Source organism: Nesoenas mayeri (assembly GCF_963082525.1).
Source record: "Nesoenas mayeri genome assembly, chromosome: 25".
Taxonomy (NCBI): Eukaryota; Metazoa; Chordata; class Aves; order Columbiformes; family Columbidae; genus Nesoenas; species Nesoenas mayeri.
In genome coordinates, this window is record NC_137549.1 from 5,323,697 (window position 1) to 5,345,665 (window position 21,969).

The following is a 21,969-nucleotide window of genomic DNA, read 5'->3' on the forward strand; positions in this document are numbered from 1 at the left end:
TTTCACCCCTGCAGGCACCAGGGCCAAGATTTGAGTTTCTGTTTGGAGCTTAGTTATAGGTCACGTCTCACCAGGGCTGAGTAGCAGCTGCTTTTCCACCTTCTGCCTGGGGTCTGTGTGGCCACTGCCCGATGGGAATGAAGAAACTCATTTTTTTTGGTCGTTACTGTTGTTTGAAGCACAAGACAGTTTCTTTTTTCACTTGGAAGGCTCCAACTCTGCGTGTCTTTGTTTTATCCGGTGCCCTTTGGAACTCGCAGAGCCGCCAGGCTGCAAGACCCCCGGCCCCAGTGAGCAACAGGGGAAGGTTTTACACAAAACTTTTTATTATTGTTCTCATTTAAACCAAATTCAGCAACTCCCTGGCACACACATGAAAAACTCTCCTCGCTGAACGCCTCCCATCAAAGCTGAAGCCTGCCTACATTTGCACAGCCATCCACAAAACCCTGAAAGCAAGACCTGCTTTTTATGAGATATTTCTGTGGCCGAGAGGTAGAGAGAAAAATGCCCCATTGGAGTCTGGAAAGGACAAAAGCAGAACCAGCCCGTGTCCCTGTGGAAAGGGACACACGTGCTCCCTGAAACCCCCCCCCCTAAAACGGCAGTCCTGACCCCAGCGGCAGGGTTTGCAGCACCTTGTTCCTGGGAATAGAGGCAGAGGCCTCTGCGCAGGTTCAGAGATTCAGCGGGTGGTTTCTTGCTCCTCCCCAGGGCTGGAGAGGCGGCAGAGGATGGTCAGTCCTGGCCGAAATCACGAACTGGCTGGAGGATTCTTGCTCTGGGGGGCCACGGTGCTGTAGAAAGAAAAGAGAGTCAGGTCCAGCAGACAGGCAGGACGGCAGCAGCCGTAAGAATGTGACAACCTAGGGGTTCCCTCAGATAAAAGCTCCCTGCTCGCAGCACACACCAGCCCCCGTGGGTGACCAGGGCCATCTTTGCAGCCACACTGCTGCAAAAACCACTCAAAATGCTCTGGGCTGCACAGAGCAGGACCCCGACACGCAGGAAACCAGGAACATGTGGAACCTGGAGCAGAATGGTCAAAGGCAGAGTCATTCTGCAGAGCTGGGGCTCTCTGTTCTACCAGGGATGGTATTGGGGAATTTTTCTCACTCCCGCCCAGTCAGACTCCAACACCAACACCGTTCTCAGGAGAGACGCGTACACTAGATTCAGATGATCTGCCAACTGATATTTTAGGAGCTGTGGTTCAACTGCAAACCTACAAAAATGCATCATCCTTCTGCTACCACTTATCTCCGTGGGATTCTGCCCCAGAAGAGCCACAAACACAAGAGAGAACAGCCCCAAGCGCAGCTCTCACCTCCTCCACCCCATCAGCATCATCTCACTCCAACCTCCTTTGACACAAAGATTTAATGTATTACACAACCAAACAACCCTTTATAAATAAGGAAATAAATTATTTTCCAGTTATTCTTTTGTTAAAAAAAGATTATTTGTTTCCCAGTAAACAAAGCCAGAAGATCACTGGAAGGCGAGCAGCGTGCTCCTTCAAATAATCATCTAGAATCGTGTGAGTGAGGTGTTATAACCGCTGGGTGTATTTGTGTGAGCTGCATCACATCAGCAAAGCCTCTGCCAGCCAGAACGGTCGCTGCACACCCAGGCAGCGTCACATCCCCGCGCTACCTGCGGCCCTGCGCGGCGTTCAGCTGCTCCTTCATGGCGATGGCGTGTTTGAGCAGACTGTCGATGCTCTTGAAGTACACGCTGCTGTCAGTCATGTTCTTGATGGCACTGAAAGGAGAAAACCAGTGGATGGGTTAGTATTTCCAAAAGCATTGCGGTTTTAGAGCAAAGCCTGTAGCGAAAGGACAAGGGGTGATGGTTTTAAATTAAAATGGGAGTTTCAGGCTGGACATAAGGAAGGAATTATTGGCTCTGAGGGTGGTGAGAGCCTGGCCCAGGTTGGCCAGAGAGGTGGTGGATGAACCATCCCTGAGACATCCCAGGCCAGGCTGGACGGGGCTCTGAGCAACCTGAGCTGGTGAAGATGTCCCTGTCATGGCACTGGGGGAGCCAAACTGTTCTGATTCTATAATTCACACACTGTGTGTGGCCACCAGGGAGGTGTCAGGGAAGCACAAGCGGCTTCTGCTTGGTTTTTAGCACATCTGCCTGCGAACACAACCCTCCTGCTCAGAGGAGTCTCTCATACCTGCAGGCGTACTCCACTGTGTAGATGGCTCCTTGGCTTTGCTCCTCCCAGCTCTGCATGTCACTCTGCAAGAGAAGAGAAAGTGGCATCGTTAGGCACACGCTGCAGACGCAGTGATCTGCTCTGCATCCTTGTCCTCCTGTCTGCTCTGAAATCCTGGTATCTGACCCTGAGCAGCAGCCAACACTGAGCCCTTTGGTGCTGGGGAGGCCAAACCTCGAATCCTGGAGGCAGTTTTGGGCACCCTGTGCCAAGAAAGAGCTTGAGGTGCTGGAGTGAGTTGAGAGAAGGGAACGGAGCTGGCGAAGGGGCTGGAGCACAAGGGTGATGGGAGCGGCTGAGGGACCTGGGGGGTTTAGTGAAGAAATGGCCCCAAGTTGCACCAGGGGAGGTTGAGGTTGGATCTGGGAACAATTTCTTCCCCAAAGGGCTGTGGGGCATTGGAACAGGCTGCCCAGGGCAGTGCTGGAGTCACCATCCCTGGAGGGCTGGACAGACGGACATGAGGTTCTGAGGACATGGGGCAGGGACAGGGGTGGGTTATGGTTGGACTCCATGACCTTGAGAGTCTTTTCCAACCAAAATGATTCTACGATTCCTCTCAGGAGCTGGAAGGAGCCCTGGAAATGTCACCCGCCACATGCAGCCACTCCTGGCTTGGAACAGGATTATACACTGTAGCTCCAAGGAAAAGAAAAAAACCAAACAAACACACAAATCACCATGAAAACGCAGCTGAATTCAGAGGTGTAGCTCAATAGATAACTGCTTCCAAAGTCCTTAAGTAGTTCGGGCGCTCTTTAAAATGTATTCTCATGGGAGCTAATTTTCCATTCTATTCTGCTGGGTCTTGTTAGGAGCCAGAGGGGATCCAATGGCCCCTTTCTGTGAGCGAAGGAGGTCGGGCAGGAGCTTGGACCATGTCCAGCGTCACTTCTGCTGCTCAAAGCCTGCCCTCCACCAGGGCGCTCGACCACGCGGCTTTAAACGACAAAAGAAACAAGCCTCTGCATGCAAGTTCTCTGCAAGACAGTGTCCTTCGACCCCGGACTCGCAACCTCACAGTGATCACGCTCGTCCCGGAGTCCGGTCACGTTTTACACGCCTGTATCTGTTGCTGGGAACACACTTTGAGTGCAGACGCAGCTGCAAAAGACGCAGAAACTTCCCCGCAACTCCCCACCCTGATTTCTCTGAGAGGTGCTGGATGATCTTTAACAACCGTTTAGACCCTGACGTGGCACTGGCTCAGCCACACGCGTCCCAGCCACTTTTCTGTGGTGCTGATGCTTCCCAGCACCAGCAGATTTAATCATTTCCCCTTATCACAGCCAGGGATGGCTGTTCCCCGTATTCCCACCGCTTCCTGGGATTTTCACGTTGTTAAGTAGGAACAAGAGCCTTTCCCGAGAGCTCCTCCCTTCTTAATCTTTGATTGATGTCCCTTCTTAAAATTCCCAGGACGTGTCCGTTGGATACAGTCTAAGAACTAAAGCCAGTGATTAATACAGAATATTATTAGTAAATTAACGAGGAGATGTAAGTTCTCAACGGCCCAGGCGAAATCCAGCACAGATCCTGCGTGGGGCTCAGCAGCACAGCAAGAGCTGGGCTCTTATCAGGGAGGCGCTAAATCTGCTTGGAGACTCGGAGATGGGGAGGAAGGTATTAAGATTATTGCATTATCCAAGTTGCTCGTTGTAAAGCCCTGGAGGTGACCTTCTCTTCGCAGAAACTTTTCTCCCAGCCCCTTCCTGCCCAGTCTTGCCCAGGTTTAATCCCCCTGGGAATTTTAAAGGCTGAATTCTGTTGCTGCACGCGTGAAGGAGAGCTGGAAACCACCAATAAATCCCGTTTCCTTACATTACCTCCACATTGGGACTAAATTAGCTGAGAACGGATCCACACAGAACATTCGTTTTTCTTCTGTTTTATTCCGAAGAACTCAAGCCACCTCACCTTAATGCTTTTACCTGATTTAGATAAAAGCTGACAGTGTTTTCACAGTGTGCAGCCTGGCTGACACCCTCCTGTTCCACTCTCCACCCACAAGGCCGCAGAGCAACCCAAAATATCCAGCCCCGTCTAACTGAACACGCTGCTGAGTGAATCCGTCTCTCCCAGGGTTTAATCCTCGCAGTTCCTCGCATGGCCTGGTTATAGCAGGGAGGAGAAGATGCTCCCAAACACGATGCCACAGCCTTGGGGAAAAAATGAACTCAAGAGCTGACAAGGCCAGAGGAAAAGTCACTAAGCAGCAGCTCTGGATCTGCAGTTGTTCCAGCGGCCACAAATCGTTTTCTTTCCATTCTTCTCCCAGCTCTTGCCGCAGCAGCGCGGTGTTAAACACAGCCGGGAAGCAGCAAAGGAGTGAAGACAGTGGAAGTGCCCGTGCAGTGGGCAAAAAGGAATCAAAATAACCTGCTGGGGCAGTTCCCCGGGGCAAAGGGCTTTGTCCTGACATGCAGCGTTACCGCAGGGAGCACCGAGCTCTTCCTCATGTACATGAGTGGCCAGGGCAGGAGGGAGGCAGCAAAGTGAACACGAAGACAGAAAGTATCTGGTGGTTTTGACACAAGGAGACGCAGGGTCCTTGTCTTCGCTGCTGGTGGCCACAGGACAGCAGGAGCTCCTTTCTCACAGGAAGAAAGTGGAAAACAGCAGCAATTTTGGCTATAAAAGAGAATTATCTGGGATGGCTGCAGCTGGGAAATGAACTTCGATGATCAGCAAGGTCACAGGACGCTGCGGTAACTGCGACTAGCACAGCGAGCCAGGAAAATAAGAGAACCAAAGGTTTTCAGAGATCTCACCCAGCACAACCCCTCCCGCTGATATCACACTCCGTATCGCCTCCATCAGCGCTTCTGTGCTGTCCCTCCTCCCCATTCCGCACCATTCGGTGACAGGAACGGATCTTTTCCCTCTGCGTGACTTGTCAGACCATTTGCTCCATTTCCTTTTGTTCAGGACGCATCCCCTGAAATCAGGACGATCTTGATTAAACGAAAGCGAGTGACAGCTCAGGAATAATCTTACAGACCTGTCTCCCGCGTGCCAGCGACACAGTGGCATCAGCATGTGCTATACACACGTATACATCTCTATATCCCTGCATGCAGACACGTATATAAAACGCTAATAAATAATTGAATAATGAAGTGTCACGAGGCAGGTTAATTTGGAAAGCAGGGCTGTAAAGCAAAGGTGAAAAATGGGGCCTGACAGCGCATTAGCATGGCCACGAGGCAGCGAGCGATTCGCGAGACGTCGCTCCTAATGAATCACGACTGGCAGAAGAGGGAGAAGGACAACAAGGCGGCGTTAACGTGTCTGCGCTCCGTGCTCTGGAGGGAAGGAGGAACACAGCTGCCAGACGCGATTCATTATCCCGCTTTGCCTCATGTGGGCTTTTTCTTCACGCTCCCTTTTCCCTCCCCCTTATTTTATAGGGGAAATAAAAAAATCTCCCAGCGCAGGCAGAGGTAATAAGATTTAACATCTCCCTCCTTTCTTTACGAGACAGACTCCTCATTTTTCTTTGTCTCCATGCACAAATCCAGCCACGTGAGCATGAGGTTGGACTCTCAAGCTTTTTCTCCCCCGAGGTAAATTTGCAACACTCCTTCATCTGCAGCTCAGACTGAGTTGGGGTCCCGCAGCCCCTCCATGGCTGATTTCCTCTCTCCTTCCCAAGAGGTGACACAGGGACGACGCGCCGAGTCAGGAAAACAGCTTATGCTGGATTTTGTCGCAGTTTGGGAGCCTGAAGCGAAGCGCCAACTCACCTTGTGCTGTGCGAGCTCCGGGAGGGACCTGCGCACGTGCTCCTGCAGCCGGTACAGAGCCACCGAGGGCTCGTTGGCCAGGACGTACATGCTCTCCGTGAATTTGTCCGTAACTGCAACAAAAAAACCCACAGCAGTTATGGAAAGTGGGGAACAATGGGGAGAAGAGGGGGGTGGAAAAGGTCTCGTGGTCCTGCCTCCAACACAACTAAGAGACAAGAGCAAAATTCGACATTTATTATGTTTATTATACTTGGGTTATGCCCGTCGCTGGGCCCTTTCTGAGCAGTTTGGAGGGGGCAGATGCGTCCCATGGGTCCCCTCCAGACGCCTCTCCCAGGTGACACCCTAAAAATGTCCCAGAGGAGACCCTTCCCCTCTTCTATCCCCTCAGTCCTGGCCAAAGAAACCCCTTCCCAGCTGGTGCTTTTCCCAGCTCTGATCGCTCCTTCCCCACACCTTTTCCAAGTGAACACCAAGAGCTCCCCAGAACAAAGAGGTACAAACATTAAGAGATCACTCATTGTTCATGGCTGGGGGGGAGTGAATCAGGGAGGGTTTTCCCCAGGCTGAAGGAAACACCTCTGGGTTTCTGCACAATGTTTTAGGGAAAACGATCTTCTGCTCGTCCCTCCAGAGCTGTTGGTTCAGTGACAAGTGCCCAGGGGCTGCGACACCCACCTTATGAATAAAAATAAATACTAAACTTTACGGGAATAATTATCCCCAGCCAGGACAGGTGCTGTGGGTCTGTCCATCCATCTGTCTGTCCAGCCGTCTCTCCCGACAGGTGTCACTCATCAGCCCCTTGCAAAGAGGGGACAAGGCCGGGGAGGGGGACACCGGGGTCCTGTCACGACACGCCGCTCCCCGCCCTGTCACTACATATCGCGACCAACCCCCGGGGCCTTTCCGGGCCCTGCTGTGGCCGCAAAGCCCCGTCGCCACCTGCGACACCCCGCCACGACGTGGCGCATCTTTCTCCCTCACGACCCGCAAGGCCCTGCCGCGATTCTCCCCGGCACTGAGGAACTCTGTCGCGACCCGCGGGGTCCTGTCGCGACCGGCCCAGTCAGACCCGCAGAGCGTTGCAGCGACCGGCCCCGCGGCTCCCGGGGGTCCCCAAGGGTCCAGAGGGTCCCCGGTCTCTCCCACCTTTCTTCACCTTCAGCTGCATCTCCGGCTCCTCCATCCCGCCGGCCGCCACTTCCGCTTCCACCGGCGCCCCCCTTAAATGGCCCCGGCCGGAAACCCCCGCGGCGCCGCCCCCGCTCCACAAACCGCCGCGACGGGAAACACCGGCCCAGAACGATCGTTCCGCCTCGTCTCCCCCCCCCCCACACCCCGAGCGGGTGCTCCCCCCGGACTGTCCTCCCGGCCGCACGGGACCCCCCCGGTGCCCCCCGCTCCCCTCGAGCGCCTCTCAGCCCGGCGAGGCCGCCCCAGCCCGGCCGGAGGAAGGGGAAGTGCCGGGGCGGGACGCGGAACTCCCCCGTTCCCGGCTGTGGCGGGGGATGCCGGGGGTGAGCCCGGGCTCCGCACCGGGGACCGGCGGCCTGGGACAGCCCGGGGTGACCGGGGACAAGGTGGGGTGTCCGGGGACAAGGGGTTTCCCTTGGCTGGGGACCGGCGGCCCGGGGGCAGCTCCGGTGAGCGGAGGTTTTGTCCCCCGGTGTCATGGGGACAAGGGCAGGGGGACCCCAAACAGGCACCCGGGAGCTTGGGGACCGCGAGTTCTTGGTGCTGGGGGACCCAGCAGCCTCCCCCCCCATCCCTGGAGATGTCCCCCCGACTTGTCCCTGTTGTGTCGCGGCAGGTGTCCCATGGAAGGGGAAGAAGCCGCCTCTCGCCTTGCGGGGACCCCCCCGAACAACAGGGACGGGCAGGAGCTCCCGAAGGACGGTGAAAATGGAGCTGGGGGAGCGGCAGCCGCGGAGGAGCTGGCTGGGGACACGGGGGACAGCGGTGTCCCCACGGGGTGTCTGTGGCTGCAGCGGGATGTGCCACGCGTGGAGCACACGGACGGTGAGTCCTGCGGGTGTTTGGGAGACCCGGGATCCTGCAGCGCCTGGCCCACTATAAACCAGGATCAACGAGCCCGGGGGTCACTTGGGTCTCATTGTGCCACATCTGGAGCTCAGCCTGGTCCCCAAGGAGCGGAACGGAGGTCCCTAATGGCCACTCTTGTTTTGCAGGTGGAGCAGATGCTCTCCCGAAGCCCTCGGACAGGCAGAGGAGCCCCGAGCTCGCAGCCCTTGACAGTGAGTGTTCCCGGTGCCCGGAGCCGCTCAGGCGCAGCCTTGGTGATGGGCGGGAATGGGAGAGGTCCTATGGGTCTCTCAGCCCACAAAAGCAGCTAGAAAAGAATCTTATTGCTGCCAATCCCTCCCACAACACGGCAAGACAAAGTTCAAATCCAGACCTTGCAGGGAGAGGCTGCTGCGGTTCCATGACGCGGAAACAGAGGTGGCAAACTCTTTCCATGGACTTCCCTAATTAAACTACAAATCTCTTGTTTGGAAACACATTGAGGTTTCCAAGTGGAGCTCTTCAAGGGGAGGAAATACGAGGATCCCCCTGTGCTGTATCTCGTGTATAATTATGTCATTAATGCTGGATCTCTGTGTCCCACACGGACTCTGCCCCTCCTCGGGAGCCTGTTCGGGCTTTCATCTTCTCTGCTCCACTGTTGGTCAAACCTCAGTCTCCAGGCTCTTTACTTGCAAGGGAACAATCCCAGTTTTTGCAGGACTTAAGTTTTTGCCGTGGACAGGAGGGAACAGCTGCAGATAAGGCGCATGAGACCTGAGATTCCACGATGCTCTCAGCCTCAGGTCAGGAGGGGGAGACGCGCCCTGAGTCTCTGCTCTCTCCGGAACAGGCTTCCCCCTGAAGCACTCAAACACGCTGACCAACAGGCAACGAGGCAACGAGGTCTCGGCCCTCCCGGCCACGCTGGACAGTGAGTATCACCACGCAGAGCATCTCCGTGATGGACGTCGGGAGCAGAGGGACAGCAGGACAGGAGCTCCATCTCCATGCCATTCTGTGGCCACCAGGATGGTCTCAGGCTGCTCCCAGCTCTGGCTGTGGTGGCTGTCCCCAACGCTGTCCCTTACCCATCAGAATTGTTGGGGTTCAGAAAGGGCCTGTCCAGTCGCCACCCCCCCAGATTTGCAGGGACGGTGGGTGCTGAGCTGGGGAAGGTTTGTCCTGACGGGTGAATTCTGTCTGTCCCCAGCACTGTCCATCCATCAGCTTGCAGCCCAGGGAGAGCTCAGCCAGCTGAAAGAGCACCTGCGGAAAGGTTCGTGCCTCTTCCCTTGGCTTCTTACCCCAGCTTGCAGCACACCTTTCCATAACCCCTTCAGTTTAGTTTTGTGGGTTTCCTGGGGGGACAGGGAGCAGACAGGGTTTTGCTTTTCCCGTTTATGATGTCTCATCCACATTTGTGCAGGTGAGAACTTGGTCAATAAACCCGACGAGCGAGGTTTCACGCCGCTGATCTGGGCTGCAGCCTTCGGAGAGATCGAGACGGTCCGTCACCTGCTGGAATGGGTAAGGCCACGCTCCCGCAGCACCCCAGTGATAGAACTCCCACCCCTAGCCCCTCTGGCTGCCAAATTGTCCAGCACTGTCCTGGTACCATCCCACAGCACCAAACACGACACGTTTGCAGCGTTAACGGCTCAGACGCCAGCAGATGCTGCTCCCTGTTGGGCTGTGAGCTAAGTCAGGAGCATGAAGAGCCTTATCTCACCGCCAGCAATAACTGTTTGTAATTAAATATCTGCTTATTGGTAATTTGAGATCAGGTTTATCGCTGGGGCCCCATAATCTGCCAGCGAATGTGCTCGCTGAGGTATCGCTGCAGTTAATGAACTCATTGCCGCGTCGTCCTTGAGCGCTGGGCTCGCGGTTGAGTGGTAAGCAGGAGCAGACCCTCCTGCGCCCCGGATTGAGCTGCTCCCCAAAGCTCCAGTGCCCACATCCACACGCATCCAGCGATTAATGAGCACTCATCCCTCATCAGCACTGCCCAAAATCTCTGTTACTGAATTAGCAGCAAAACTGAAATGCACAAGCAGACAAGCCAAATACACGAGGTGCTACATGGATAAAGGGTGTAATGAAGTCCAGGAGAGGTCTGTGGCTGGCAGGGCATGGAGGACAGGGAGGTTTTCTAGATAAATCGGTAAAAAAAGAGATGGCGGGTGCTGTACGCATCGCTAGACGGGGCGGGCAACACTGCCACTAGTGATGAGAAACAGGACTGAGTAACAGGAGCCATCAGGCTTGTTCCACTGACACTGGAGAAGAGCTTTTCAGTCCTCACCTGGGAGGTTTGATGATGATTAAAATAGGACTTTGGCAAGGAGAGGTCACTGTGGCTGCATGAGCTGTCTCTGCCCCCCTGCTGGGACCATGACCAGCCTCCCCGGCTCTCAGCAGGGTCCCCTTGTCCCCTCGGGACTCACCCCCGTGCCGTCCCCAGGGCGCTGACCCCCACGCGCTGGCCAAGGAGCGGGAGAGCGCCCTGTCCCTGGCCAGCATGGGCGGCTACACCGACATCGTCACCATGCTGCTGGAGCGGAACGTGGACATCAACATCTACGACTGGGTGAGTCGGGGGCTTCACAAAGCTCCTTTTAAAAAGCAGCAGCGAGTTCGCGGCGGCGGGGGCTGAGTTAGCGGCAGTGCCATTCCCAGAGCTCCCAGCGCTCGTTTGCCTGCTCAGGCAAGTGTTTCCAGAAATTAAGCTGGATAATGATTTTAAATGGTTTCCTTGGGTGCTCACACTGGTGATGTTACCGGCCACAAGGAAGCGGCGCTCAGAACTTAAGGTTGTCTTTAAAATGATGCCATTTCAAAGTTATTGTGGTGTACCAAGAATAAAACCTGCACAGAGCTGCGCTGAAAGGGAACACCCAGCGAGGAGCTGGGCGAGGGGATCCTGGTGGGCTGGGGACCTGCCCTGCACGAGGCTCACGGTGACACTTTCCATTTCCCCGCAGAACGGCGGCACTCCCCTGCTCTACGCCGTGCGTGGAAACCACGCCAAGTGTGTCGAGGCCCTTTTAGGTAACGGGGAAAATCCACACTTAGTCCTTGGCCTCGAATCGGCTCGAGGGTAGAACCTGTGCAGCCTGGGGGTGTCACAGGGGGCTGCCCTGCTAGGATGGGCACTTTTTGGGGGTCCCCTTGGCCCGGTCCGGACCTGGAGGGCGCCGTGCCCTGATCTCCGCTGCCCGCTTGCAGCTCGCGGCGCTGACCTGACGACGGAGGCGGATTCTGGCTACACCCCCATGGATCTGGCGGTGGCCCTGGGACACAAGAAAGGCAAGTGTCCCCTCGTGCCTGGCAAGGAGCCCCTGCCTTCCCTCCTGGAAGAGCCTCCAGGCAATTCCCAGCTTCCAGCCTCACTCAGGGCTGGTTTTGGCCGTCCACTCCAGCTCCCTACTCTGCCAAGCAGACAAAATGAGCTGGACAAACCAAGATGGGTCCTGTTCCCCTTCCCCCCCCTCCAAACCAGAGCTGTGCTGGGACATGGGACATGGGGACAGGGGTTTTCCAACCTCCCACTGGAAAACAGCAGCAAAACAGTGCCCAGCTCCTGCCCGAACGGGCTTGGCTTCCCTGGGTTTCACTTCTTCCCTCCATTAGTCCAACAGGTGATTGAGAATCACATCCTCAAGCTGTTCCAGAACAAGGAGCTGCCGTGACGCAGCAGCAGCGGCGCCTCTCCAGCCCCACGCAGGGTTTTCCTCCGGGACCACGCGGCTTCACCTCCCCGTCCCAAAACGGGCAGCGAGATGATGCTCCGAGCAAGGAGCACGTGGAGGATGCCGGGATCTGCCCGTCCCTGCGGATCCGTGCCTGTCCCAAGGGCGGCGTGGCCGCACTCCACCCGGGGACACCTCATTCCTCAGAGCAGCTGCATTTTCACTCTGTCTGGGCTCGGCTGCTTCGTGCGTGTCTGCATTCAGGTGTTTCATTATTAGAAATAAACACTAGGGCAGCTGTGTGGAGCCCTGTCCGTTGTCTCATTTCCCAGTCCCCAATCCCAGCACCAGCTACTGGGGAACAGCGAGGGGAACTGGGCCACCCAGCCCTCTGGGTGCACTGGTATTTCTCTCTGGAGCCATCTCTTTGAAGAGGGAAACTCCTTCTTAACGCCATAAACTCACCAAGCCCTCCCTGCACGCAGCATGGCCCTGGGTGACACCGGCACCAAACCCTGCGAGGCCAAAAACAGCCACTCTGAGATATTTGGGGGTGATCAGAGGCAGGCAGAGCCCCCAGGACATGGCAGGAATGTTTCTCCTCTCCTGCTCCAGCCACACACCTGCACGGCCATGGCAAACCCCACAGGCTCGGTGCCCAAGGAGCAGCCGGGAAGGAGAGGGGATGTTGTTTATTTGGCTGGTGACACAGGCTGTGTCCCGCCAAAGTCCAGCAAATGGATCCCTGCACTAGTGTCCCTCTGTCACTGCCATCCCGAGGGGTTGGGGGTCTCCTCTCCACACCTTGGGGTGCAGCTGGAGCTGCTGGCGGGGTTTGCTGTCCCTTGTGGCTGCCCTAGAGCCGCTGGCCCAGCACGCCGAGGTGGTACACCACGATCCTCCCGAAGAAATCCGTGCTGTTCTCAAAGGTGATCTTCAGCTTGTCCAGCTCCGTCTCCTCCACCTGGAACCTGTGCAGGGCCCGTCAAGGACCAAAAACAGCCAGGGGGACACCACAACACATGGGTGACAGCTCCGAGGGTTCCCGTGGGCCGCGCACCCCACTGTACCATACCCGGCCATGTCGTGATTTGCTCCAGCACTGCTGAGTTGTGGTAGCAAAGTGCCAAAACCAGGCACCCACGTGTCTGGTGTTTAAATGGCAGCTCTGCTGTCACCCCCTGGCCCCCCCTGCAGCCACGGGTGGCTCTGAACGCCCCCCAGTGCCGTCCCACCCGGCCCGCGGCACCGCGAAGGATATCTGCATGGCGTTGCTGTCCTCGGGGTACAGGTCGGATATCTTCACCGGTTCTTCACCTGCTCTGCAGCCTGTGGAGGATGAAGGGAGCTGGTGGGAGGCTCAGGAGCTGGGGGACCCCCCCCCGGCTGCCCCTGGCCTCGGCTGCTCCATCCCATCTGCACCCAAAGCGTCCCAGAGAACCCCAGCTCCTCGCAATTCACCCCGCTCTGTTCCAGCCCATGGCCTCAGCCCCTCTTGGGTTTCAGGCTAAAGTACCTCTGGGACTCACAATAAACAGCTGTGGCATCCGAGTGTGGGTAAACTGAGGCAGAGGGAACCCCCCCACATCCCCAAACCCGGCTCCTCACCTTCCAGCGTGCAGAGCCGGCTGGAGAATCCCCCCTGGAACTGGATGTGGAGCTGCGAGATCCTGACGGTGCCAGGGAAATCCAGGGTGACCCACTGGGACGAGCCCTGAAAGCAGGAACGACAGTGGGGTGGTCGCACGGCTCATGTCCCCGCACGCGGCTCCTGTCCCACCCCTCCGGCTTCCCCTGTCCTTGTTCCCCACCTGGTCCGAGTTCCAGCAGGTCTCCTCGCTCGCATCGAACATGTGCTTCTTCCCGAACTGCTTCACGTCCCGGTTCAGCACAGAGCTCACCCTGTGGGGACAGCGTGGGGACATCATCAGCGCTGGCACACGAGTCCTGCGCAGGGACCCAGGAGGGACTTGCCCTGGGGGAGTGGTGGCCGCAGCACCCCGCTGTCCCCCCGCTGTCCCCCCGGGGACCGGGACTCACCGTGTGGCCGTGTCGGCGCAGATCAGGGACTCCACGGGCATCGCTGCCTGCGGAGAGAGGGGGGCAAAAATGGGGACAGCCAGCAGCACTGGGGACACCCCGAGCAGTACTGGGGACCCCTGGACAGCATTGGGGACACCTGAGCGGCACTTGGTACCCCTGGACAGCATTGGGGGCATCCAGACAACGATGGAAACATCCCAGCAGCATTGGGGATCCCCGGACACCATTCGAGAGGGCCACGCAGCACTGGGGCACCCCGGGGACCCCCCGCACACACCCCCATCCCCTGCGGCCGCCGCACACTCACCTCCCGCCCAGCGCAGGAAGCGGCGGAGCTACTTCCCCGGGACCCAGGCGTCCGGGAACGCCCTTTCCCCCACCCCCCCGCCGCCGCGCTCCGCCCTCCCCGCCGCGGGGACCCAGGCGTGCGGGAGCGCCCTGCCCCACCTGCAGCCCCCCCTGCAGCCCCCCAGCGGGGTTTCAGGCAGCACCCCGGGCCCTGCGCTGGGGGGAACTGGGGGGTGGGTGCCGTCCTGCGCCAGCTCTGTAGGTGGCACTGGCGGAGCGCGGCTGGGAACGGCGGCGGGGGGGGGAGCCCAGTGCGGGGGATGCGGGAGCCCTTGTGCATCCCACCATCCTGCACATCCCAGTATCCTGCACATCCTAGTATCCTGCACATCCCAGCATCCCCACATGCTCCAGCATCCCTGCACTGGATCATCCCCACAAGCTGGAGCATGAGCATCTTTGTGCTGGAGCATCTCTGCACACCCCAGAATCCCTACACTGGAGCATCTCCGCGTGCTCAGCATCCCTGCACATTCCAGCATCCCTGCCTGTGCCAGAATCCCTGCCTGTGCCAGCATGCCTACACCCTGGAGCATCTCTGCACGCCCCAGCATCCCCCTGATGCAAAGCACTGGGAAATCCAAGCCCCCTCTGCTTCCCCACCACTGCTGCCCCTCAGCCACCCTGGCCAGGCAGGGCTGAGCTGCCCCCCCAGCCTGTGAGGGAGGCGGGGGGACCCTGGAGCTGTGACAAATTTGCAGGGACAAATCACCCCCCACACACATACAACGTGGCAACTGCTTGAAACGATCCTTCTCAGGCATATGGTGCTGCTGAGCCTGCCCACAACCCGGGTCATTGCAGGTGTGCCCCGGTGCTTGGTGAGGGCACCAAACCTTGACCCCGCCACGGTCCCACATCCCCAGCTGGTCCCCTTGCTGGGGGAGGCAATGCGAATAAACAGCCCAGCGATGCAATGCAGCCCCCCCAAAGCTCCCCGGGTGCTGCATGAGTCACGGCGGCCGCGCTGAGGCTGCCTGTGCTCAGCCACAAGCAAAAATAAACCAGGGGAGTGCTGCAAAGCCATCACCTCCCCCTCGCAGAGCAGCTCTGGGGGGGCTCAGCCCCCAGCTGGGGCTGCGCACGCACATGTCAACGAGCGCACATGCGTGTGCACACACGCGTGGTGACACACACCGGTACACGCGTGCTGGGCTCCGTCTTCCTCCTCCTCCCTCCCCGTCTGCCCCCCGCTGAGCCTCGCCTGAGAAATTGGGTCAAAAAACGCAGGAGCCTTAATTGCCCCTGGGCTCATCGCGTCGAGGACGGATCTGTCATTGGTGCCACTGCTGCCCATGTCACCTCCCTTTGCCTGCCAGCACCATCCCCCATATCGCTCCAGTGACCTCCCCGGCACTGGAAGGAGCTGAGGGGGCAGCACTGCAGCCCCGAAGCTCTTCAGCCTCAGCATCTTCCTCGCTCTCGAGGAACGGGGCGGGTGGGAAATGCAGCTGGTTCACACCGGGAGCATCTTGGCGGCGGTGGCTCCCGGCTGCCATCCAGCCCGGCGCTCCGCCGCCCACCGGGGGGGCCCTTCGCAGTTCTTCTCCAAAGGCTGGTGCCAAACCAGGCGCTGGCACCAACCCAGACCCCCCCGGCTCCCACCAGGAACCGGGTGCTGGTGTCTTTTGTGCGGCGGGTGCCGGCGCGTTGAGTTTTGCTGAGCAACCCCGGTTGGCACGGGGAGCTGCTTCCGAAGAAGAAGAAGAAGAAGAAGAAGAAGGGGGTGTTGTGCCCCTTCACCATTAATTAATTACTTGTGGCGATTGATTTCCACTTCCGTGTAAAGGCTGGAGATTAGCGGTGAATGCGGCGCAGGCACAGGGCCCTGCCTGTTCTCCGGGATGTGTCTCTGCCTTTATTCCCCTGCCTGCACAGAGGGGCTGGGGGGTCCCGGTGGGGCCGGGAAGGGCAGGATTTGGCACATAATTAATGCTAAATAACAATGTGGTGGCATCTCTGCTGCTCTGCGCAGGGTAGCGACCGGTGCGTCCCTCTGGAAGGGGATGTATACAATGATATAATTATAATTATCTTATTACAGCCCTGATTTTAAGCCACAAACTGACGTTTCCTCCCAAAGGGGTGAGGGCACCAGGCTTGTGGCCCACGGTGCTGGTGTCTTCCCCACTAGTGTCACTGCATGGGGGGTGCCGGAGCAGCGGGACATCGGCCGTGAGCAGGTGCACGGGTAGGATGTGCCATTAATGAACTTGGCTCTGCTAACCAGAGATGCTGTTCGGGCAGTGCCTGGGGGGTAATTATCGCCCTGGCTAATGAAGCAGCTCAGCATCCTGCCGGCTAATTATTGCCGGTGTCAAAGAGGTGCTGAGTGGAGTGTCCCCCCTGCCCGCATCCATCCTGTGCCAGCTGCTCCCCCAAAATCACCCATCGGGGTGCAGGGTTGGGTCCTGCTGCCCGCGGATGCTGCGTTGGTGGCATTGCCACCCAGGAGAGTCCCTGGAGGAGGGGACAGCACCGGGTCACAGCCTGTGTCCCTGCTGGAGGGTGGGTGCTGGCAGGGCTGGGTGCTGCGGGAGGGGGACAGAGCGGGTCCGGCTGCTGGAAGGGGGAAGGGAAGGAGGCAGTTGCCATGGAAACAGAAAATAAAATCAATGCATCCTGCTGGTGGGTTTGGAGGGAAGTTGGGCCTGGCCAGGGCAGGGTCCCTGTGTCCCCGGGGGGATGCTGCAGCCCCCAGCCCAGACCCTCCAGCACAGACCCTGGATCGGGGTGTCCTGCTCTGCTGCATCCCCAGCTTTGGACCTGCGGCTCGGCCAGGACAGGCACCAGCTGCCACCAAACATCCATCCGTCTGTCCGTCCGTCCGCCCTCGCTGTCCCTGTGCCAGTGCCCCGAGCGCTGGCCCCAGCTGCGGTGGCAGAGGCCTCATTAATAAGCCGCTCTGCCGATGAATGTGGCAGCTCTCCTGGAACCAGCTTCATTAGCCACCGGCGGACCTGAGCGGAATAACAAGCGACTCTGCGGGGCGCAGGACGGGGTCCCCTCGCGCACCCCCAGTGATGCGGAGATGGGGACACACAGCCGTGCTCTGGCTGTGGGGACCTGTGGGGCCCCTCGTCATGCAGGGAGGGTCCCTGGCACCTTGGTCCCCCGGTGTCCAGCACCTCTGGGACGGCAGCAGCGACACTGCTCAGCACCCCGGTCACGGCGCCTCGGCCCCGGCTGCCAAACTGGGCAGCACCAGCCTCACCACCCCCCAAACTGGCTTTGTCATTGGGGTGATGGGTGTGCTTTGCCACCTGCTCTCACAAAGGCAAGCCCTCCATCCCCTTCAGGACACTGCAGTGTCCCCACGCCTGTCCCCATGCCGCAAGTTGACTGCGTCACCTCTCTATTGTGGCTCTTGATGAGAGCGAGACTTGGCTGAGACCTATTAAACTCGTGTCACGTGTGGGTCCTGGCCACACTGCTGTCCCCTGGGTGGCTGGGGTCAAACCAGGGAGCCACAGGGACCCCCCAGCCGCACATGGGAGCCAGAGCTGGAGCCCCCCTGAGTCTCTCAGTGGGCAGCGGTGGGTCCCGGCCCTTCGCGGTGGGACCCCCTCGCTATCGCCGTCACGCACCCCAGTCTCCGGCAGCCGCTTCTCCTCGTCCCTGTCACAACAAAGGAAAACATCTCTGGATGGAAACTGCAGGAGGGTCGTCACGGCAACACTGCTGCAGGATTTCACCAGAAACCCAGCGTTCTGCCTCAAAAAGACACTCGAGTCCCTGCTCACCCCAGCAGACGCTGGTGCAAAACCCAACGGGGCCAGGGCTGAGTTGAGTGGGACCGAGGGACCGAGTCACCCCAACTGGTGCCACCCTGGGGGCTTGGCCTGTCCCTGCTGGGGTCAGGGACACGGGGCGCAGTGGGACCTGGTGATGGCGGGTGCTGCTTCATGGGAGCAGCTCAGGATGGAGCCATTGGTGGTTTTGGGGCGATGCTGTGAGGATGGGCTGGATGTGAGGCTAGGGGTGCAGAAGGGTCCCTGAGGCCGGGCAAAGGTGGGGACATGGAGATATCCCTCCATGCCAGGCGGAGCTGGCTCTCCCACCCAATGGAGGGATGGGCAAAGTGGGATGTCAGGGCTCTAGGCTGGACTGGGGGCACAGGGATCCCATGAAGTCACCTCCCAGCTGAAGGGCCCAGCCACGGTGACACTGGGGCTCCGAACCACGGCTGGCAGAAGAGCTGGTCCCCACCGCCGTCCTGCCACGGTCCCTGGGCGCGGAGCAGCTGCCGGCGCAGGGAAGCGGCGGGGGGAGAGGTGTCTATTAAATCCCCATCCATAAGCCGCGCTGCCTGGTGTCTGTTATGACATTTATCTCCACTCGAGAGAAGAGCTCCGATAACTCACTGCCGGCACCTTCCTCAGCAAGACAAATGGCCGGCGGCGGATCGGCCACGCTGCCCGTGCCGGGGCCCTGTGTCTCCCCCAGGGAGGGTGGATGGGTGCCTGGGCTCCCTCCTCTCCCCCCTGCTCCGAACCCGTGGGGAGGTTGGAGTCCCCGAGTGGTGTTGACTCAGTTTGCCCCACAGACCCATCGTGAGTTTGAGTCAAGGCTGGTGAAGCTTCATCACCGTGGCCAGTGCTCGTTAGCCAAGGGTGGCCTATGGGATGTGGGTACTTAGGGGACCCCCGTCCTGCTGCCAGGCGTGGGAAGGAGCCGGGGACCTGGATGAGCCATTGGATCCCTGACCCGTGCACGATACATTGTGCAGATCAGGCACTGTAGATGGAGCTGAGGAAGATGAGAAGCGGGAGGAAGTGGTTGGGCTGCTGTGGGTAGCGTGGAGGCAGCAGGCGGGTGCAATGTGGGTCTTGCTGTGGGCGCAGGACCTGGCAGCAGGAGCATCTTCACCCCAAAGGGTGCCCAAGCCCTTGCATGAGCGGGGTGAGTGTTTTGGAGCTGGTCCTGCCTCCGCCAGGAACCGTGCTCACCCACACATGGAAACAGTGCAGCACCCTCCTTCCATCCACCCCTCCCTAGCACCCATGGGTGCGCTTTCCAAAGGAGGACAGTGGGATGGAGACCCATAGGGTGGCAGCACCAGTTGCCTGGATCTTCTCGGAGCGGGAAGTAGCCAGGACATTGGGGTGCTGGCAAATCCCCTGGGACCTTCTCCCCAATCCTGCTTGGCAGACACCACAGAGACATTAACCCCTGTTGCTGTCCCCCCATGCTCAGGCACCTCCGTGGGGACGGGGACGCCAGCTGCAGCCACATAAAGCAGAGGAACAGAAGAGCTCTGTGCGCTGGCAACGCCGGGGTTGTGCCGGGGGGGTTCACAAAAGGCAGGAAACGCCACGAAAAAGTCAGGCACAATGGAGTCGGAAATGAGAACTTTGCTCTCGGGTTTCCACGGACTCATCGTATGGCGAAAATGAGGGAGGGGGGGAATCTTTTATCACCGGTTGTTGCCAAGTCGTGGGAGACAGGGTGACATCTCTCTCTGGGAAGGTGACCCCCCCCGCCTCAACGGTTTTCCCCCAATATCGGGGTTCGTTTCTCATATTGCAGTTCCCTGGAGTGTCTCACCCATTTTGGGGCGTTGTTTGGATTTTTTTCAAGCCTTTATCCATCCTCAGCAACTTCCAGCCCCCACTTCCATGCGGGGTCGTATGGGGGTGCAGGGGGGCTGGAAGATGCTGCTGGATGCAGCCTGTATGGCTTGAAGTGGATTTTGGGGTGCAGAAGGGCTGAAAGATGCTCCCCGCTTTTGGACATCCCCTGCCAGAGCAGGGAAAGAGAGAGGGGACCCACAGTGACTTGGTGGGGGGGGCTACAGAGGGGATGGAGGGTGCCCTCCCTTTTGGGAGACGCTGCTTGGATGCAGCCAGCTCTTAGTGCGGGGATGCGGGGGGGTGCGGTACATGCGGAGGGGCTGGAAAGGACCCGATGGGGATGCGGAGGGGCTGGAAAGGACCCCCCCCCCCATCATAGGGACGCTCCCCCCAGTTCTAGGTACCCAACCCCGGCTGTGGGGGGTGCGATGCCTGCGGCTCCTCCACTCAATGGGGAGGGGGCGGCCCCACCAGGGGGGGCGGCTCTGGTTTTGGGGGGGGGGGGGCGGCGCATGCGCGGCCGCCCCTCGCCCTGCGCCGGGCAGCGCAGCGGGGCGCGGAGCGGGCGCGGGTTCGCCGCCGCTGCGGGCAGGTGCGGGCGGCACCGGCGGCACCGGGCGGGGGGGCAGCGCCTGCCGCCAGCCGCGATTGGCCCGGCCCGGCCCGGCTCGGCCCCCTCCCGGGGAGGTCCGGCCCGCTGCCCCCCTCCCACACCCCGGTTTTAAGCTTCCCGGTGCCGGCAGGGTGCTCGGCTCCACCGGCGGCGATGAGCCCCTGCGCGCCGTGAGAACGGCCCCAGGTACGTGCGGCACCGGCATCAGCACCGGTACCGGCATCGGCTCCGGTACCGGCATCGGCTCCGGTACCGGCATCGGCTCCGGTACCGGCTCCGCCCGCGCCGCGCCCCCGCTGCGGTGCCCGGTACCGGCGGGAGCGCACGGGGATGGGGACGGGGACATTGGCACCGCTACGGCAGGAGCGGGACGGATCCCGGCTGGGGGACACGGTGGTGACAACGGGGCTGTCAGTGCTGGCGGACGCGGTGGTGACAACGGGGCTGAGGGATGCGGGAGCTGGGGGGGACACAATAGGGTCGGGGCTGAGGGACACTGTGGGGACCGGGATGGGCAGGGATGAGGGGCGCTGGTCCTGGGGTTGGGGAGATGCTGTAACTGAGGGCTGGGGACACTGAGGGGACTGGGGCTCTCAGGGGCAGGGATGCTGAGGTCAGGGCTGGGGACACTGGGGCAGGTGTACAATTGAGCTGGCCCACGGAGGTTATGGAGACAGCAGGACATGAGGGACACTGGGAACGGAAGAACAGGGGGACACTGTGGGGATCACGGCTCTCAGGGCTGGGGATACTAGGACTGGGGCTGAGAGATGTTGGGGAACTGGTACAGGGACAGTCTGGGGGACACTGTCACCAGGGCCAGTGGGACAGGCAGGGCTGAGGGACACTGGCAGAGCAGGGAGTGATCCAAGAAGTTTTGCATCCCGGCTGTGGCATCCTGGGGTGCTACTGGGGTGCAGGCAGTGCAGGGGTTGCTCTGCACCACGGGCAGGATGAACCCCAGCCGGTGTGTCCCAGCGTGGGGACATTGGTGAGGCCGGACTGGATGGACGGACAGCTTCTGGGATGGACGGATGGGGGCATGGGTACCGGTGAGGGGTTTGTAGCTGCTTGGGGGCCCCCACACCCGCATGGGGGCTCGGCAAACCTGGCACTGTGCCAGGCCCACTGGCCCGGTGTTGTGCCCGATTCCGGTGCTGGGCACCAGTGTTGCTTTTGGAGTCGCTGGCGTGCGGCTGAGCCATCCACAGGGATGGGGCTGGGGGTTTGTCACGATGCTGCGCCAGCTTTGGGGCTCCCGTGGTGCTTTCAGCTTCCCGGGGAGAGACAAAAAGCAGGGGAAAAGAATTATAATAATAATGACAAAAAATTACAAAGCAGAGCAAATTCTAAAATAAAGGCTGCAGACTGTCTGCCTAATAAAAATCGCACCCAGCAAAGGGCCCATATTGGATGGTATCACAGTTTTCCGAGGTGCTAATTTATTCTTGCGGGCTGGGGGGGAGCGGGAAGCATCACGTTGCCTGTGAGATGTGACGGCAGCGAGGTTTGCAGAATTCCTTTGTTGTGGGCAGAGAGGAGGGGACGCGGAGCCGGCCCCGTCACCGGGCTCCCGCCACGGCCGCGCAGCCCCGGGGGGGCCCTCGGCGGACACCCCCTCCCCATTGGGGTGGCGGGGGCATCGTGGTGCTGGGAGGGAGGTGGATGCTGCGGGGGGGGCGCTCCGGTGGGGTTG

General features: G+C 59.5%; 3 protein-coding genes across 3 annotated transcripts; 1 reads left to right on the forward strand and 2 right to left on the reverse strand.

Moving 5' to 3' along the window:
- Positions 1 to 307: 307 nt before the first annotated feature.
- Positions 308 to 7,179, reverse strand: BORCS8 (BLOC-1 related complex subunit 8). The gene is made up of 5 exons (XM_080359066.1): positions 7,129 to 7,179; positions 5,974 to 6,086; positions 2,186 to 2,250; positions 1,657 to 1,764; positions 308 to 797 (listed from the first exon to the last, which is right to left on the reverse strand). The coding sequence occupies exons 1-5, from the start codon at positions 7,163 to 7,165 to the stop codon at positions 755 to 757; spliced, it is 366 nt and encodes a 121-aa protein (XP_080215192.1). The 5' UTR covers positions 7,166 to 7,179; the 3' UTR covers positions 308 to 754.
- A 301-nt stretch (positions 7,180 to 7,480) lies between these two features.
- On the forward strand, positions 7,481 to 11,969 carry RFXANK (regulatory factor X associated ankyrin containing protein). The gene is made up of 10 exons (XM_080359128.1): positions 7,481 to 7,559; positions 7,790 to 7,998; positions 8,169 to 8,234; positions 8,855 to 8,935; positions 9,215 to 9,280; positions 9,431 to 9,531; positions 10,469 to 10,594; positions 10,989 to 11,055; positions 11,233 to 11,313; positions 11,638 to 11,969. The coding sequence occupies exons 2-10, from the start codon at positions 7,797 to 7,799 to the stop codon at positions 11,694 to 11,696; spliced, it is 849 nt and encodes a 282-aa protein (XP_080215254.1). The 5' UTR covers positions 7,481 to 7,559; positions 7,790 to 7,796; the 3' UTR covers positions 11,697 to 11,969.
- A 413-nt stretch (positions 11,970 to 12,382) lies between these two features.
- NR2C2AP (nuclear receptor 2C2 associated protein) lies at positions 12,383 to 14,092 on the reverse strand. The gene is made up of 6 exons (XM_080359257.1): positions 14,047 to 14,092; positions 13,737 to 13,783; positions 13,508 to 13,598; positions 13,305 to 13,410; positions 12,957 to 13,025; positions 12,383 to 12,668 (listed from the first exon to the last, which is right to left on the reverse strand). The coding sequence occupies exons 2-6, from the start codon at positions 13,775 to 13,777 to the stop codon at positions 12,553 to 12,555; spliced, it is 423 nt and encodes a 140-aa protein (XP_080215383.1). The 5' UTR covers positions 13,778 to 13,783; positions 14,047 to 14,092; the 3' UTR covers positions 12,383 to 12,552.
- Between the last annotated feature and the right edge of the window lie 7,877 nt (positions 14,093 to 21,969).

Bases quoted from the DNA above. Each gene is read 5' to 3' on its own strand.
- BORCS8 (XM_080359066.1), bottom strand. From the start codon at position 7,165: ATGGAGGAGCCGGAGATGCAGCTGAAGGTGAAGAAAG. The intron at 6,087-7,128 runs GTGGGAGAGACC...TTTTTGTTGCAG, and splicing joins GCAGCTGAAGGTGAAGAAAG to TTACGGACAAATTCACGGAG. The intron at 1,765-2,185 runs GTATGAGAGACT...TTCTCCTTTCAG, and splicing joins ACAGTGGAGTACGCCTGCAG to TGCCATCAAGAACATGACTG.
- RFXANK (XM_080359128.1), top strand. From the start codon at position 7,797: ATGGAAGGGGAAGAAGCCGCCTCTCGCCTTGCGGGGACCCCCCCGAAC. The intron at 8,235-8,854 runs GTGAGTGTTCCC...TCTCCGGAACAG, and splicing joins CGAGCTCGCAGCCCTTGACA to GCTTCCCCCTGAAGCACTCA. The intron at 9,532-10,468 runs GTAAGGCCACGC...TGCCGTCCCCAG, and splicing joins TCCGTCACCTGCTGGAATGG to GGCGCTGACCCCCACGCGCT.
- NR2C2AP (XM_080359257.1), bottom strand. From the start codon at position 13,777: ATGCCCGTGGAGTCCCTGATCTGCGCCGACACGGCCACACG. The intron at 13,411-13,507 runs GTGGGGAACAAG...TCCTGCTTTCAG, and splicing joins CCTGCTGGAACTCGGACCAG to GGCTCGTCCCAGTGGGTCAC. The intron at 13,026-13,304 runs GTGAGGAGCCGG...CATCCTCCACAG, and splicing joins CCGGCTCTGCACGCTGGAAG to GCTGCAGAGCAGGTGAAGAA.